The sequence below is a fragment of the Hemibagrus wyckioides genome, linkage group LG27 (assembly GCF_019097595.1).
Source record: "Hemibagrus wyckioides isolate EC202008001 linkage group LG27, SWU_Hwy_1.0, whole genome shotgun sequence".
Classification (NCBI taxonomy): Eukaryota; Metazoa; Chordata; class Actinopteri; order Siluriformes; family Bagridae; genus Hemibagrus; species Hemibagrus wyckioides.
Genome location: NC_080736.1, coordinates 13162804 through 13177653, shown reverse-complemented (window position 1 = coordinate 13177653; position 14850 = coordinate 13162804). Strand labels below are relative to the sequence as shown.

Here is a 14850-nt window from a genome sequence, read left to right as displayed (position 1 = left end):
GAATGCAAAATTTCTTGTTGCATGAGCTAGTAAATATATCTTTTTCAAAAAAGACATTTTTAAAATGTAGTATTTTATATCTATATATATATTGTTTGTTTTGCCAGTATAATAATAATTCTTCTTCTTTCAGCTTTTCCCTTCAGTGCTCGCCACAGCGAATCATCTCTCTCCACCTATCCCTATCTTCTGCATCCTCAACACTTGCACCCACTAGCTTCATATCCTCATTTATTACATTTATTACATATTACATTTGCCTCCTGCCTGGCAGCTCCATGTCCAACATTCTCCTACCAATATACTCACTCTCCCTCTTCTGAACATGTCCAAACCATCTTAATCTGGTCTTCCTAACTCTGTCCCCCAAACATCCAACATGAGCTGTCCCTCTGATGTATTCGTTCCTAATCCTGTCCAACCGTGTCACTCACAAAGAGAACCTCAACATCTTCAGCTCTGACTCCTACCTCTTCCTCAGTGACACAGACTGTGCTGGACACAGACACACACACACAACTGAGAACTGCTCTCAACAGAGAACTATAATGTCCTGTTTGCACGCATATGTCACTTTACATTACACTTTAAACTTTACATTGATCCTGTTTACATGTTTAACTTTAATATTTGCACTCACTGTCAACACTATTCTTTTGCACAGAGTCAGTCTATATGTTGTTTGTCTGCACTGTCTTGTCTTGCCATCCTGTGCACTTCTGTTGTATGTCTAGATTTTACTAAAGATTGCACCTTAAGTATAGTTTAGTTTTTATCTCTATGTTTAGCTCTATGTTTGTCTGCGTCACTGTACTTTGTCTTTGTTGTGTGTAGCACCTTTGGTCTAGGAGGAACGTTGTTTCACTCCACTGTGTACTGCATCAGCTATATATGGTTGAAGTGACAATAAAGCTTCTTTCACTTTGACTTTGATGGTTGTCTTTAAACCATACAGCATGGCCAGTCTCACCACTGTTTTATATGCTACTGTATAGTATAATAATAATGAATATAACTATTATATTGGTGTTAGACTATGGTGACGTCACATATGTTTACAAACACGAACGGAGGGCAGGTGTAGAGAAAGGCACGCCCACTCGTGTGTCAAACGTGATGGGGGCGGGGCTTCATCATCACGCACCAAGATGGCGGCAGCCACTGTTCTCAGTTTGGACAGTTTACCGTCCGATCCTTTGCTTTTGATTCTGTCATTTCTTGACTTCAGAGATTTGGTCAGGTGAGCAGTTATCGCCTTTCCGAATTTGTGCAATTAGTCATGGTTAAATACCAAGTTTCTCAAAAGTATTTGGAAAGTTTTCGGCCAGCTGTCTTCCTTGCTGCAGAAGTAGCAGGCTAGCTTATTATGATACTCAGTGCAATAAAATAGTGAGGTTATGGTAAGACTCTGTGTAATTTATGTGTTTCGATGCTTATGCATAGATCTGTTAAAGTCAACAGTACATCTGTGTATGAAGCAACATGTTTAGCTAACGCACAGAAGCAAATAGCTAGCTAGCTTGTTAGCTTCTTACAGTTGGTCTCTTTAACCAGCCAACCACCGTACAGATGTAAACAAGCTGACTCGGGGAATGAGGAACTGAAAGTACTTAACGGAATAGTTCATGTTAAGTGTCCGAAAGCGTGTTAATTTAATTTATTCTCTCAATAGCAACACTTTTTCCTGATATGGTCTCTGCATTGTGCCCCACACTTATGAACGTTGTTAGCTAGTTAGCCATTAAAACATTTGCGCTGCATCTATAACACACACTAGCGCACTGACCAGTATGTGGACTATATTTAACCACACTACATAGTACGGTAGTATGCTGGGTATGAGCTGTAAATCTTAAAAAAAGAAAAAAAAAGATCACAAAAAATGTCAGTAATTGTGTCATTTTTTGTCTATCGTAATTTAACACTTAATGATATGATTGGTATTATTTACAATTTTTTTAGTTTTCAAAAACAGTTTGATATCTGTGTTAATTCTTTAGTTTTCGTAATAGATTTAACAATGATTATGAAAAATGGAAAGTTAGTAAAAGATAAAGTTTTTGGCTGCCTATTATTATTTTATCATCACTATAATAATAATAATAATAATAATAATAATAATAATAATTATTATTATTATTATTATTAGTAGTAGTAGTAGTAGTAGTAGTATATATATTAATGCAGAACAAGAGTTATTGTGGTTTGTTTTAGTATATTGTAAGGCATTGCACACTAATGTAAGCCCTTATTTTTCTAAGTAAAGCTGTACCATTGATTTTAATGAAACTGTTGCACCACATTAAGCAGCTGTTGTGAACACAATCTGCCACAAAACACACCCCAGTTGTATCTCCCCAAAGTTTATACAGGCCATAAGGGTGATCTAATACATAGAAAGCTTTAATAGGCTCCAACCATCCAATGCCAAAGAACTTTGTTTGTGGCCAAAGTTCATTATCTAAAATGGTACAAAAGTTACATCAACAAATAAAGCAACAGGATCTGTCTCAGTCAGTCAGATTTAACAGAAGTCAGATTTGATTAAAGGTTGATTTCTAGACCAGTTCCTATCCTTCATCTCCAATAGGTCCAGTATACAGCAGTGCTGGAGGGAATGTGATGAAAGGATATTACAAAACTCAAACAGATCACTAAAAGAAATAGCAGGCTACTAAAATAAATAAAATCAAGTCTGGTATGTTTTAGTTTAACAGTTGGAGTTAAAACCTCCAAAGAAAATACACTTATATTGCCAAAAGTTTTGGGACACCCCTCCAAATTGAATTCAGGTGTTGTTTTTCAGGGGTTGGGCTTGGCCCCTTAGTTCCAGTGAAAGGAACTCTTAATGTTTCAGCATACCAAGACATTTTGGACAGTTTCACGCTCCCAACTTTGTGAGCCAGACTTTCTCGGCCAACATCAGTGCCTGACCTCACAAATGCGCTTTTAGAGGAATGGTCAAAAATTCCCATAAACACACTCCTAAACCTTGTGAAATGCCTTCCCAGAACAGTTGAAGCTGTTATAGCTGCAAAGCGTGGGCCAACTCCTTATTACAGTCATGTGCATGTAAAGACAGATGTCCCAGTTTTGGAATGGCTCAGAGTCTCCGCTCTAATTCATCCCAAAGGTGTTCTATTAGGTTGAGGTCAGGACTCTGTCCAGGACAGTCAAGTTCCTCCACATCACACTCGCTCATTCATGTCTTTATGGACCTTGCTTTGTGCACTGGTGTGCAGTCATGTTGGAACAGGAAGGAGTCATCCCCAAACTTTTCCCACAAGTTAAAGCAAGTTAAACATGAGACCTGGTTTGTTTGTTTTTTCTGCTTTCAGTTGCAGTCTTGTAAGTCGGCGTCTGAATGAACTGACAGGTCACAACCCTTTATGGAAGAGGCTTTGCCTGAAGCACTGGCTTCTCACAGAGTAAGTTCAACAAGCAGCTATACAACAAGTAGCTTCACTCACTCTGTCAAATTCTATTTTATTCTCTCGTTCAGTGTGTATTTTAGCCCATTATGATTTATGATGTCTAAGATACTAGTTTTTCTTTTTTTTTAGAGCCGATAAGGGACAGAGAGGGCAGAGCTGGCGGGAATTGTTCCAAGACTTTTATGCTGACCTTGGTCGCTATATAGATTACTACAGCACACTAAAAAAAGCTTGGGATGACCTGAAGTCCTACCTGGGCCAAAAATGTCCACGAATGATTGCCTCTCTTAAAGGTGCTTCCTGCAACCTCTCATTGTTTTTCTTTACTGTCTATAATCTTATAATAATAATAATAATAATAATAATAATAATAACAATAATAATAACAGTTAATAATTCTTCTTATTATAATAATATAATAACTTCTTACATCAAATATCAGCAAATTCTAGGAAATGATTGCTGCTATGATGAAATTGTACGCCATAAATGATCTCAGTTTAATATAAATAAGCAGGATGAAAAACACGCAAACACAATAAAATTAAATGTGTGTGTCTTATTCTCTGTCAATAGAGGGCGCAAAAGAGGAAGAGCTGGATGCTATTGAAGCCCAAATAGGCTGCAAGCTCCCCAATGACTACCGCTGTTCCTACAGGATACATAATGGACAAAAGTTGGTGGTGCCTGGGTGAGACATGCCTTATACTGAGAAATACAAAAATATGAATTAATGCTTTGCCATTGAAAGCATTTACACAATGTTTATAATAATTTCAAATATACAGTGGTAGAAATTCATCTCTATATGAAGTCATTACTAACACTTAAATGTGCTCAAGCAAGTGTTTATTTAATCAAAGTACTTATTCATGAACCCAGGCAGCCACTCGTGCTTTATCCAAGTTTATCTTGGAGTGCTACAGAGTGTTATAAAGGGTTCTGAAGTTTTGCATGAATATATATAGAAGAATACAGTACATGAATTATTCATCATCAGAGAACAAAAAAAGAATGCACGATTAGTTACCAACAAGCTTGGTTAACATAGATCCTCCTACTTATCATATGAAGTGGTTTATTCTTCATAGTCTTTCTTCCACATCACGTAATAGTTATTTTTCTCTCTTAGTTATCCGTCAAGAAAAGGGAGTTCGAAAACTAAGATTCTATTGCTCGTATCTACGTTATAAGAATATGAAGCAAGTCTCTTGTCAAACTAGCATACACACATCAGTGGAAGTTGGCACTTGTTCTCCTGTGAGACTTAAACAACATTTGAATGATATAGTTCACAACACATCATTTAAGAGATACATAAGTTTATAATAGCCACACTAATTCCTCCTTTTGAACATAGATGTTCAGATTCAACACAGCAAGTATAAATGTTAGTAGAAGATAATAACGCAATATAAACCTGAAAGTACAGTGAGGGAACTGTGTACACCTGCTCCTTTTGGGTGTCAACAAGGAACTTATATTTCCCAGGATAGTGAAAAAGATCAGGGTAGTCCACATAATTATAAGGATCTGGGTGAACATGGGTAAGCTGCAGGTGTTTTTCTTCTGCTCTAACCCTAATTATAAGCCTTTTTATTGGTGTGGGAAGAGTCTCTTTTACCTGTGAATGCACACACTCAACAGTTTTGCAAGCTTGGGTATATGTTATTCCAAGTCACCGCAGCATCGAAATCATCTCTTTTGGATTTATAATTCCTGCAGCCCCAGTAGTACTGGGTTTACCTACAGTGTCTCTTTTTATTCCCTCACTAATGCTGAATTTTAAAATATATTAACTGACAGACATTAAATATGTGTCACAGTTATTCCTGTCAAGAAGAATGATATTTTTGCTACAAAGCAAGGAGTAAAAACGTTTATTCAGCACATAAAAAATGTCTCTGTAGTGTAAGTCTGATAATGCTGTGCTCTCCCCCACCCCAGGTTGATGGGCAGTATGGCCTTGTCCAATCACTATCGCTCAGAGGACCTGTTGGACATTGAGACAGCAGCGGGGGGATTTCAGCAGAGGAAGGGCATGAGGCAGTGCCTCCCTCTCACCTTCTGCTTTCACACTGGACTGAGCCAGTACATGGCCTTAGAAAGCACAGAGGGACGCACACGCAGCGAGATCTTCTACCATTGTCCGGTTAGAATGCTCACGCTTTCTTTAGTAGTTCCCTATAATGTAAGAATAGCATGCTGTATGACCATAGCTTTCTTTCTTTCTTTATAAATTATCTTAGCAAGTTAAACAAAACACATTCAGCATTGCCTGATTGTCTGAGTAACAGATAATAAACCCATAATGATTTCTAGCACCTTTCAGATGATTAGTATGTGATGATTAAAGTGCACTTGGCCTGTTTATTTTTAATTATTGGAACATATGTGCACAGCAGCTGAAACATCATCTCCACTGTTTACCCAGTGAGCTCCTACTTCACCACAATAGACTGGTGCAATGACTATAACACCGCTGACCTGGTTCAATGGTTGATCTCCTGCTCTAATTTTCCATCAGTTGTGAATAAGATCCAGTGGTATTTAGACTCGTACATTAGAGACAAGCAAAACTGTCCAAGGAAACATTAGTTGCAAATAACAGGTGCATCTTTCCCAACTTGGCATTGTCTTGATATTTTGTAAGTGAATGTAGTTATATACACATGCTGCTTAACCACACTGTCTACATCTATGAAGGCTTCTTGATAATATTCATAATAATATTACATAATTAGTAATAAGAGAACCTCAGGTTTGTTCATGTTGTTAACACCACTAAATGTTTTGTGCATGCGACCAATGAAAGACATCTCTCTTTTTTTTTTTTTTTCAGGATCAACTAGCACAAGATCCATCTGCTATTGATATGTTCATCACAGGTAGGCCACTGGCATTGGGTGTGTACAGTAAAATGTTGTATTTTGGTTCCCTTCACATGTCTTTTAAGCCAGAACTGTGTTAGAACATGATGTGTTTGCCAGATTATATTATCCAAGTTAACTGATCATGTGTTGCTTTCTCATGTTCACTATCTTCCAGGGTCCAGCTTTACTGAATGGTTTACCTCATATGTTCAAAACGTAGTGACTGGAGAATACCCCATCATCCGGGACCAAATATTCAGGTCTGTGTGTGTGCATTTGTATGTGTACATTTGTGCATGCGTGTATGTGTGTGCATTTATTAAGAGTAATCATGTTCACAATAATATGTTTACAGCATTAATGGTACAGACGCAATAAAGCACAAACACGCTATGTTTCATAGTTGCAGTTTGATAAATTTACTGCTGCTCTTCATGAACATGAACAAAAATCAGTGTTTGAAGAGAGCTTAAATATTCAGGGACATTGCACAGATTTGTTTAAACATAATTTTAACTAGTGCAATAACTTTTTTAAATACAAAAAACTGGGTTAGAATTATAAACACAGTGTTTTGTGATGGAGACAATAACAGCAGTAAGTGCCTTGTAATGTTTTGAGAACAGTCTTGGTTCCCTTATCTAAGCAGATCATTGTAAGCTCCTTTATGTACTCACATTTTTAAAGCAGATATCAAAATAAGAGAAAGATTCATCAACAGTTGATTTTTTAGGAATATTGTTAATCGTCATTGTTTAAAATTTGAAGGAATGTTAGAAGGTATACCACTCTTCTACTAACAGGTTTTACAAAATAACTAAACAAAAAACCTTTAAAAACAGGAAAACACAGTGATCAGAAGTAGAGAACAGTAAATATTATGATATAATACAAATGAAGATAACAAAAAAGCAAGATTATGAGCGTTATAGCTGTTAAAAATTAGTAAGAGGCCCTTGCATTGAATGACTTCAGCACATCTGCAGCTGTAGGACATCACTAGTTTCTCCCACTGCTCTGGTGAGATCATGGTCCACTCTTCTTCCAGGTTCTTTCACAGTTTGGTCACTGTAGTGGAGTTTCTTTCCTTGTTGCCAAGGATTTTCCAGAGGTTTTTAATAAGGTTTAGATCAGGACTCTGGGCTGGTCATTTCATTATTTCAATGTTCTTAGCTTCTAGGAACTGCTTTACCTGTTTTGTAGTGTGCCTAATGGGCAGTGTTTTGCATGAAAATTACAGGCTAATTGGGAGATGCTAACAAGGAATGGAAAACATCCATGACCATGACACTCCTCCACCTTTCACTGACCTCTTTACACACTTTGGGTTCAGTCTTTCCCCAGTTTGATGCCAAACATAATGTTTTCCATCTGACTGAAATCAATTAGACTTGATTACATAACTAAAGTGAAGGGATTTTTTCTGCCGCTGTTGGACCTCTTATACAGCTATATGAATGCAAATGTTCTTCAGAACCTCCTTCGGCAACAAGTGATACCTTCTTGGGATTATCTTTCAATAAGCCCACAATTTTCATACACACTGCAGAACCGGTATTTTGTAAAACATGCTTTTAGAACAGCGGTACAGTGATAACCACAGCTAATATTCCTTCACATTCTGAGCTATGAAGACTAACAATATTTCAGAAAAAAATCAAGTATATTTAAATTTTTCTCATATTTTGATCTCTACTGTATATGTCTACCAATTCTGTCTTGAACTGGAAGTATGTTTGGCTCATCACCATTTTTGAAAGCATTATCAGTACCACCTGATGGAAGCAATCGACTTTTGGGCTGAAAAATCCTAATCCTGATGAGATGCTTTTCCTGTTCCAAACATCCTGATGTTAGCAATGACATCAAAAAAAAAGGTTTGCTGTTGGTCATGTTAGATTTGGACAGTCTGATTAAACAGCTGTGAAATTTGTTCATTGTTTCTGACGTAAACAAACTCCAGCACTAATGTATACTTAAATAAAAACAAGTTTTTTATTTGTTGGATGTTTCTATAGGTATGTCCATGATAAGAAGTGTGTGGCCACCACTGATAACATAACCGTCTCAGTCTCCACCTCTTTCCTACCTGAGCTCAGCTCTGTCCATCCACCACACTTCTTCTTCACATACAGAATCAGGTAAAAACAACCAAACAGTTCTCAATTTCTGATCACATTTCTGAATATTCTTTTTGTTAGGCTCAAAAATATTGTTTGAATCTGTCTTTTACAGTTTGTACCTGTTGAAGCTGTAACAGGGTTTCAGAGTTTGTGAAGCAGTGAAATTCAATAAATAATAGAATGATAAAAACGAAGTACTGCAAGCCATATATAGTTACACAAAATGCTGCCTATTCAGGACAGGGGCCCTGAGTTAATTAATGAAGCTTCCAGCTGGTGTAAGCATTTATTTAAATCTGTTGAATGCAAATTATTTTAAATAATAATTTGTGAGATTTGACATCACCATGTGACCGCTCTCTCAGTATAACTAAAACACACCTTTGCATGTGAAACCCATAACCGCAGAAATGGATAAATTTGTAATTCTCAAATCTAGAAATGCTGAGGAAATTATGGATTATCTGCCTGAGTCGTCTAAACCATGTGTTTCTACTAAACATAAGAGCAAGACCCCATCTGCTCAAAGTAGGAAAAGTCGGAAATACACTATATTGCCAAAAGTATTCGCTCACCTGCCTTGACTAGCATATGAACTTAAGTGACATCCCATTCCTAATCCATAGGGTTCAATATGACGTCGGTCCACCCTTTGCAGCTATAACAGCTTCAACTCTTCTGGGAAGGCTGTCCACAAGGTTTAGGAGTGTGTTTATGGGAATTTTTGACCATTCTTCCAGAAGCGCATTTGTGAGGTCACACACTGATGTTGGACGAGAAGGCCTGGCTCTCAGTCTCCGCTCTAATTCATCCCAAAGGTGTTCTATCGGGTTGAGGTCAGGACTCTGTGCAGGCCAGTCAAGTTCATCCACCACATCATCTGTCATCCATGTCTTTATGGACCTTGCTTTGTGCACTGGTGCACAGTCATGTTGGAAGAGGAAGGGACCAGCTCCAAACTGTTCCCACAAGGTTGGGAGCATGGAATTGTCCAAAATGTCTTGGTATGCTGAAGCATTCAGAGTTCCTTTCACTGGAACTAAGGGGCCAAGCCCAGCTCCTGAAAAACAACCCCACACCATAATCCCTCCTCCACCAAACTTTACACTTGGCACAATGCAGTCAGACAAATACCGTTCTCCTGGCAACCGCCAAACCCAGACTCGTCCATCAGATTGCCAGATGGAGAAGCGCGATTCGTCACTCCAGAGAACGCGTCTCCACTGCTCTAGAGTCCAGTGGCGGCGTGCTTTACACCACTGCATCCGATGCTTTGCATTGCACTTGGAGATGTATGGCTTGGATGCAGCTGCTCGGCCATGGAAACCCATTCCATGAAGCTCTCTGCACACTGTTCTTGAGCTAATCTGAAGGCCACATGAAGTTTGGAGGTCTGTAGCGATTGACTTTGCAGAAAGTTGGCAACCTCTTCGCACTATGCGCCTCAGCATCCGCTGACCCCGCTCCGTCAGTTTACGTGGCCTACCACTTCGTGGCTGAGTTGCTGTCGTTCCCAAACACTTCCACGTTCTTATAATACAGCTGACAGTTGACTGTGGAATATTTAGGAGCGAGGAAATTTCACGACTGGATTTGTTGCACAGGTGGCATCTTATCACAGTTCCACGCTGGAATTCACTGAGCTCCTGAGAGCGACCCATTCTTTCATAAATGTTTGTAAAAACAGTCTGCATGCCTAGGTGCTTGATTTTATACACCTGTGGCCATGGAAGTGATTGGAACACCTGATTCTGATTATTTGGATGGGTGAGCGAATACTTTTGGCAATATAGTGTATCAAGAAAAATTCATAAAATATGGATTCACATGCTCTGTTGTCGACACTGTACATCATTCTCAATGTGTAATCTGTTCAGACGTGCTTGCCCATGAAAGTGTGAAGCCTGCAAAAATTCAAAGACATCTGGATACAAAGCATCCCACTTGCATTGAAAAACCTATAGGCAGGCATCTTATGAGGTGGCATACTTGATAGCAGGCATAAGTGGGGAAACTTTGATAAAGCCCACTGCTGTCATGGGCCATGCATAGTGAGAAAATAGCAAGTGAGCTTTAGACGGTCCTTTTGTCGAATGGCACAGTAACACGCTGAGTACATGATATGATATGATATGATATGATATGATATGATATGATATGATATGATATGATATGATATGATATGATATGATATGATATTAAGATTATGGGACATTAAGATAGACAGCTGATTGACAGCTCCTAAAAACAGGTACATTCATCCTATTGAAATGTAAGCCTAAATTAATGTGATAGAATATAGTAATTCTAGTTAAAAATGCATTGTAGATGTAAATTATAAATGTATTGTTAAAATGTTGTGAATAGTTTAAAACATTTTTCTTTAATGTTTGTGTAAACTGTGGTTGTTGGGGTTTGTGAGTTCTTGTTGATCTTAATCTAGGGGCCATTGGTTTGAAAACCACTGGAATAGATAACTGCACAAATGAACAGGTGTACAGATGTTCCTATTAAATTAGATGGTGATTGTGTTTTATCTGCTGCTTTATTTGTTATAAACCCAGGACACCATTGCTGAATCTTCTGTCACTGAGGATTTTCTTTTTTGTTAATACTTCCTAGTCTTGAAGCAGTTCACAAAATCACAAACGATGAAAAATTTTGAACCCTGTATTGCATCACATACCTTATAAGTATTCAGATTCTGCTGGAATGGCAGCATTGTGGAAAGATTAATTTGCACAAATGCCTTGTGATTCCTTTGCATCTTTTGCGTGTTCTTAATAAATTATGGGTAATTATCAGTTTAGTTGAGCCATAAACGTAATGGCCAGTATTCAGACTTGAGCTCACGATGAGCATTTAATAAACCAAAATGTTGGGTCCAATATTAAAATACATCAATTAGTTAAGTCAGCCCTTTATGGTCACCTAAAAGGTTGGAAGAGGAAATAGAGTCTTAATCTGAGACTACTTTTTTTGAATTTTATGGATAATAATTTACATTTTTGATTGAGTTGTAACCATGGTAAATGAATACTTGTCTATTTCTTATCCACCAGAGCATGAGCACATCATCTTTCAACAAAAATATTATTTATACTTAATACGTAAAATATGCATTGTACCTTGCTTTCCTGTAGAAAAGCAGTTAGATTGGAACACACAGGATGTCAACTGCAGGCTATATACCCTGTGCAGTCTTAAATATAGCTTCCAGTCAAGGTTCTGGCCTTGCCTCAAGACTCTGAATCAATTTCACTTAACCCTTAATTAAATTAGTGTGTCTTTGTTATAATATAAATTAAGTATTCAGATTTAAGTTTTCAGATCATTTACAGAGCCCTTAATTCTTTTCTTCATGTTTACATTTGTTCGTGAGGATTGAGATGGCGAAGTCAGCACTGCCAGAGAGCGCATGCCAGTTGGATAGCCGCTACTGGAAAATCACCAATGCAAATGGGAATGTGGAGGAGGTCCGAGGTCCTGGTGTCGTGGGTGAGTGAATAGATGTGCAGTATGCAAATATAATGCATATTTATATGTATACGCAAGACACCTGCAACAAACTTTAAAACCCGTTCAGCTCAAATGTGTGTGTCTGTGCATATGTATAGGGGAGTTCCCAGTGATGACCCCTGGTAAAGTGCATGAGTATGCCAGCTGCACAACATTCTCCACAACCTCTGAGTACATGGAAGGCCACTACACCTTTCATAGGCTCAAAAACAAAGCGGAGGTCTTTGATGTCTCCATACCAAGATTCCACATGGTGTGCCCACCCTTCCGTGAGTCCATGGTGCGCTCGGTACGTCTGTTCCAGTTTCTACTACCAATTTTATCTCATCCTAATGATAAGAGTTGTAATTATATCTCATCAAAAATATAAACCTCCCATCAGGCTTTTTAGTTATCTTAATGTTTAATGCAAATCTCTTGCATGTAATTCATTCTAGAAATAAAAATGCCAGCTAAGAGTTTTAGAGATTTAGAGATTCTTTATCACTTTCTCTCTCTCTCTCTCTCTCTCTCTCTCTCTCTATCTATCTCATTACAGAGCTCTGTGAGAGATGCACCCATTGCTGTCTTCAACAATGATAATGACTCAGACACAGATAACTATGAGGAGGGAGATCTGCATGGTATGAACATGGCTGATCCTGGAGGGCGCTGTCCTCGTCACATCTGACATATATATTCTCTCTCTCTGTCTATCACTCACTCATTCACACACACACAGACACACACACACACACACAAACGCACACACAGCAGTCCAGAGGCAAAAGAGAGCAATGCTTAGACCATTGTTTACTATACAAAGGCTTTCTGTCTGTCCTCCCATGAACAGTACTCCCCTCTTGTCACACACACACACACACACAGTAAGTTTGTGTTTTTATTTGCCTTCAGTATTAGTATCATCCAAGATAGTTACACTGAGCCAAAAATGACCTTGATCAGATCAAAATTGTAAAATTACATTGGATGTCTAATAGGATGTTTAATATGTTAACACTCAGTGAATCATGTGATACTAAGGAACAGACACAATCGGTGAGAGAGAATATCTACAAAAAGCACATTGGTCAAAAGTACCTGACAGTCTAACCAGGCACATCTCCCCACCACCACCACTAAAATTTCTGTATTTGCTTTTCCTTGATTAGTTCAGTTATCATGTTAATTCAAGTACATGTAAATGTGTGTGTAAAATCTATTTAATTTATCATTTCCTTTTGAAGGACATCATAGATTATCAAGTGAAATCATTGCTGAATTAGAGAAAGGAGGGAACATGTACACTTGCGCACACACACACTCACACACACAAGTGTTTGAACTGGACAAGACTTTTTGTATATAGAACTTTTCTGTATTTGCATTTAGCCTTGAGAATTTATGCATTGGAACAGAGACTTGTATTTTTCTTTTCCTTTTGTTTTACACCATTGGTGAGCCATCTCTAAAGGAAGACAGCATTAGTCACTAATTCACCTTAATGATTATAAGATTCTGATTATTGCTAGCATTATAATTACAATTTATTCTGCTTTTTTGTTGTAAAATTATGGAGTGCAATAGGGTTTTCAAGTTAAGTACATTATTATTTGTAAATGTGTGTTTTTTATGTTTGGGTAAATAAACAGAAAACTATGAACATTATTTTTTGTCAATGTTGATTTAGAGGTAGCAGACACTGAAGATTCAAAGCTTGTTTGTTCTCAAAACAGATCCAGGGTTCAGAAATTCTGCCCATTTTTTCTGTCTGTTGGTGCCAGTGTGTGTGCTGTAATGATGGCAAGATGAAAAGTGCTTTGTTTACTGGTTGTCTGATATTGCTTTGTGTTGTTGCTGTTTTTCAGCCTCAGTCTCCTCCCACTGACTCTTTTTCGTAAGACTTGTACCAGCCAATCATCTCTCTGACTGCAGTGAAATAGACCATATAGCTGCCTAGTTCTTACACTCAAACCCAATGTATTTATTTACAGATGCATTTATACCAAATTCTGTCTTGATGTTGCACAGGTACTATTTCCTACAGTAGTGGAGAAGGAGCAATATAGCATATAATGAATAGGCTAGATAAGAAAAATGTAAAAAATAGTCCATTATGTTTTGAATATGCTTATTACATGTTGGACATTGTGGACGTTTGTGTTCATGATTTAAGAGTGCCTTCAAACTGTCATAGATTTACTAACCATTTTATAGGAACACCTATAAACTTGGTCATTCAAACCAAACTTGGTGTATAAAATCATGCACTCATATCATAATACATGTCAAGAGCTTCCATCAATGTTCACGTCAAACATCACAATGGAGAATGTGATGTCAGTAAATTCAAAGGTGATCCAAGTGAATTTATTTGTGACATGGCATGCTTATGGCACACTGGCTGGTTTGTGTGAATAACATTTACATTTAGATTTATGGTGTTTGGCAGATGCCCTTATCCAGAGAGATGTAATTAAAAAAAGTGCTTTAAAGTCTCTGTCAGTAAATACATCAACAATGGGTCACTAGGTCATAGAGTAAGAATACCATCAGCCTAAAATCTGTTGGGGAAAAAATAATAGCCTGATTAAAAATAAATAAATAAATAAATACATAAAACAAAAAGGAAAAAATAAGTGCTAGATTAAGTTTTTTAAGGAAGAGGTAAGTCTTCACCTGTCGTTTGAAGCTATTCAGACATCTAAGGGAAGTTCATTCCAGCGCCTTGGTGCCAGAACAGAAAGTACCCTGAGAAATGTTGGGACTAGTCAAGCAGTGCTAGTAGATCTGAGGGAGCGGGTCTCTAGATTAGAGTCTCTAGAGTATGTCTCTAGTGTAAGTCTCTATGGTTCCCTCATTACATTGCCAAAAAAGAAAATACGTAAAGTGAGTGTCAGTTACAGTACATTGGCAGAAATG

The 14850-nt window shown here is 37.8% G+C and overlaps 1 protein-coding gene across 1 annotated transcript; it reads left to right on the top strand.

Annotated features, from left to right (window-relative positions):
- The first annotated feature begins 1114 nt into the window (after positions 1–1114).
- Positions 1115–13596, top strand: fbxo3 (F-box protein 3). The gene is made up of 11 exons (XM_058382261.1): positions 1115–1240; positions 3339–3428; positions 3564–3727; positions 4011–4125; positions 5382–5586; positions 6277–6322; positions 6483–6567; positions 8326–8448; positions 11813–11928; positions 12048–12238; positions 12488–13596. Exons 1-11 carry the CDS (start codon positions 1149–1151, stop codon positions 12617–12619), a joined length of 1359 nt encoding a protein of 452 aa, XP_058238244.1. The 5' UTR covers positions 1115–1148; the 3' UTR covers positions 12620–13596.
- The last annotated feature ends 1254 nt before the right edge of the window (positions 13597–14850 follow it).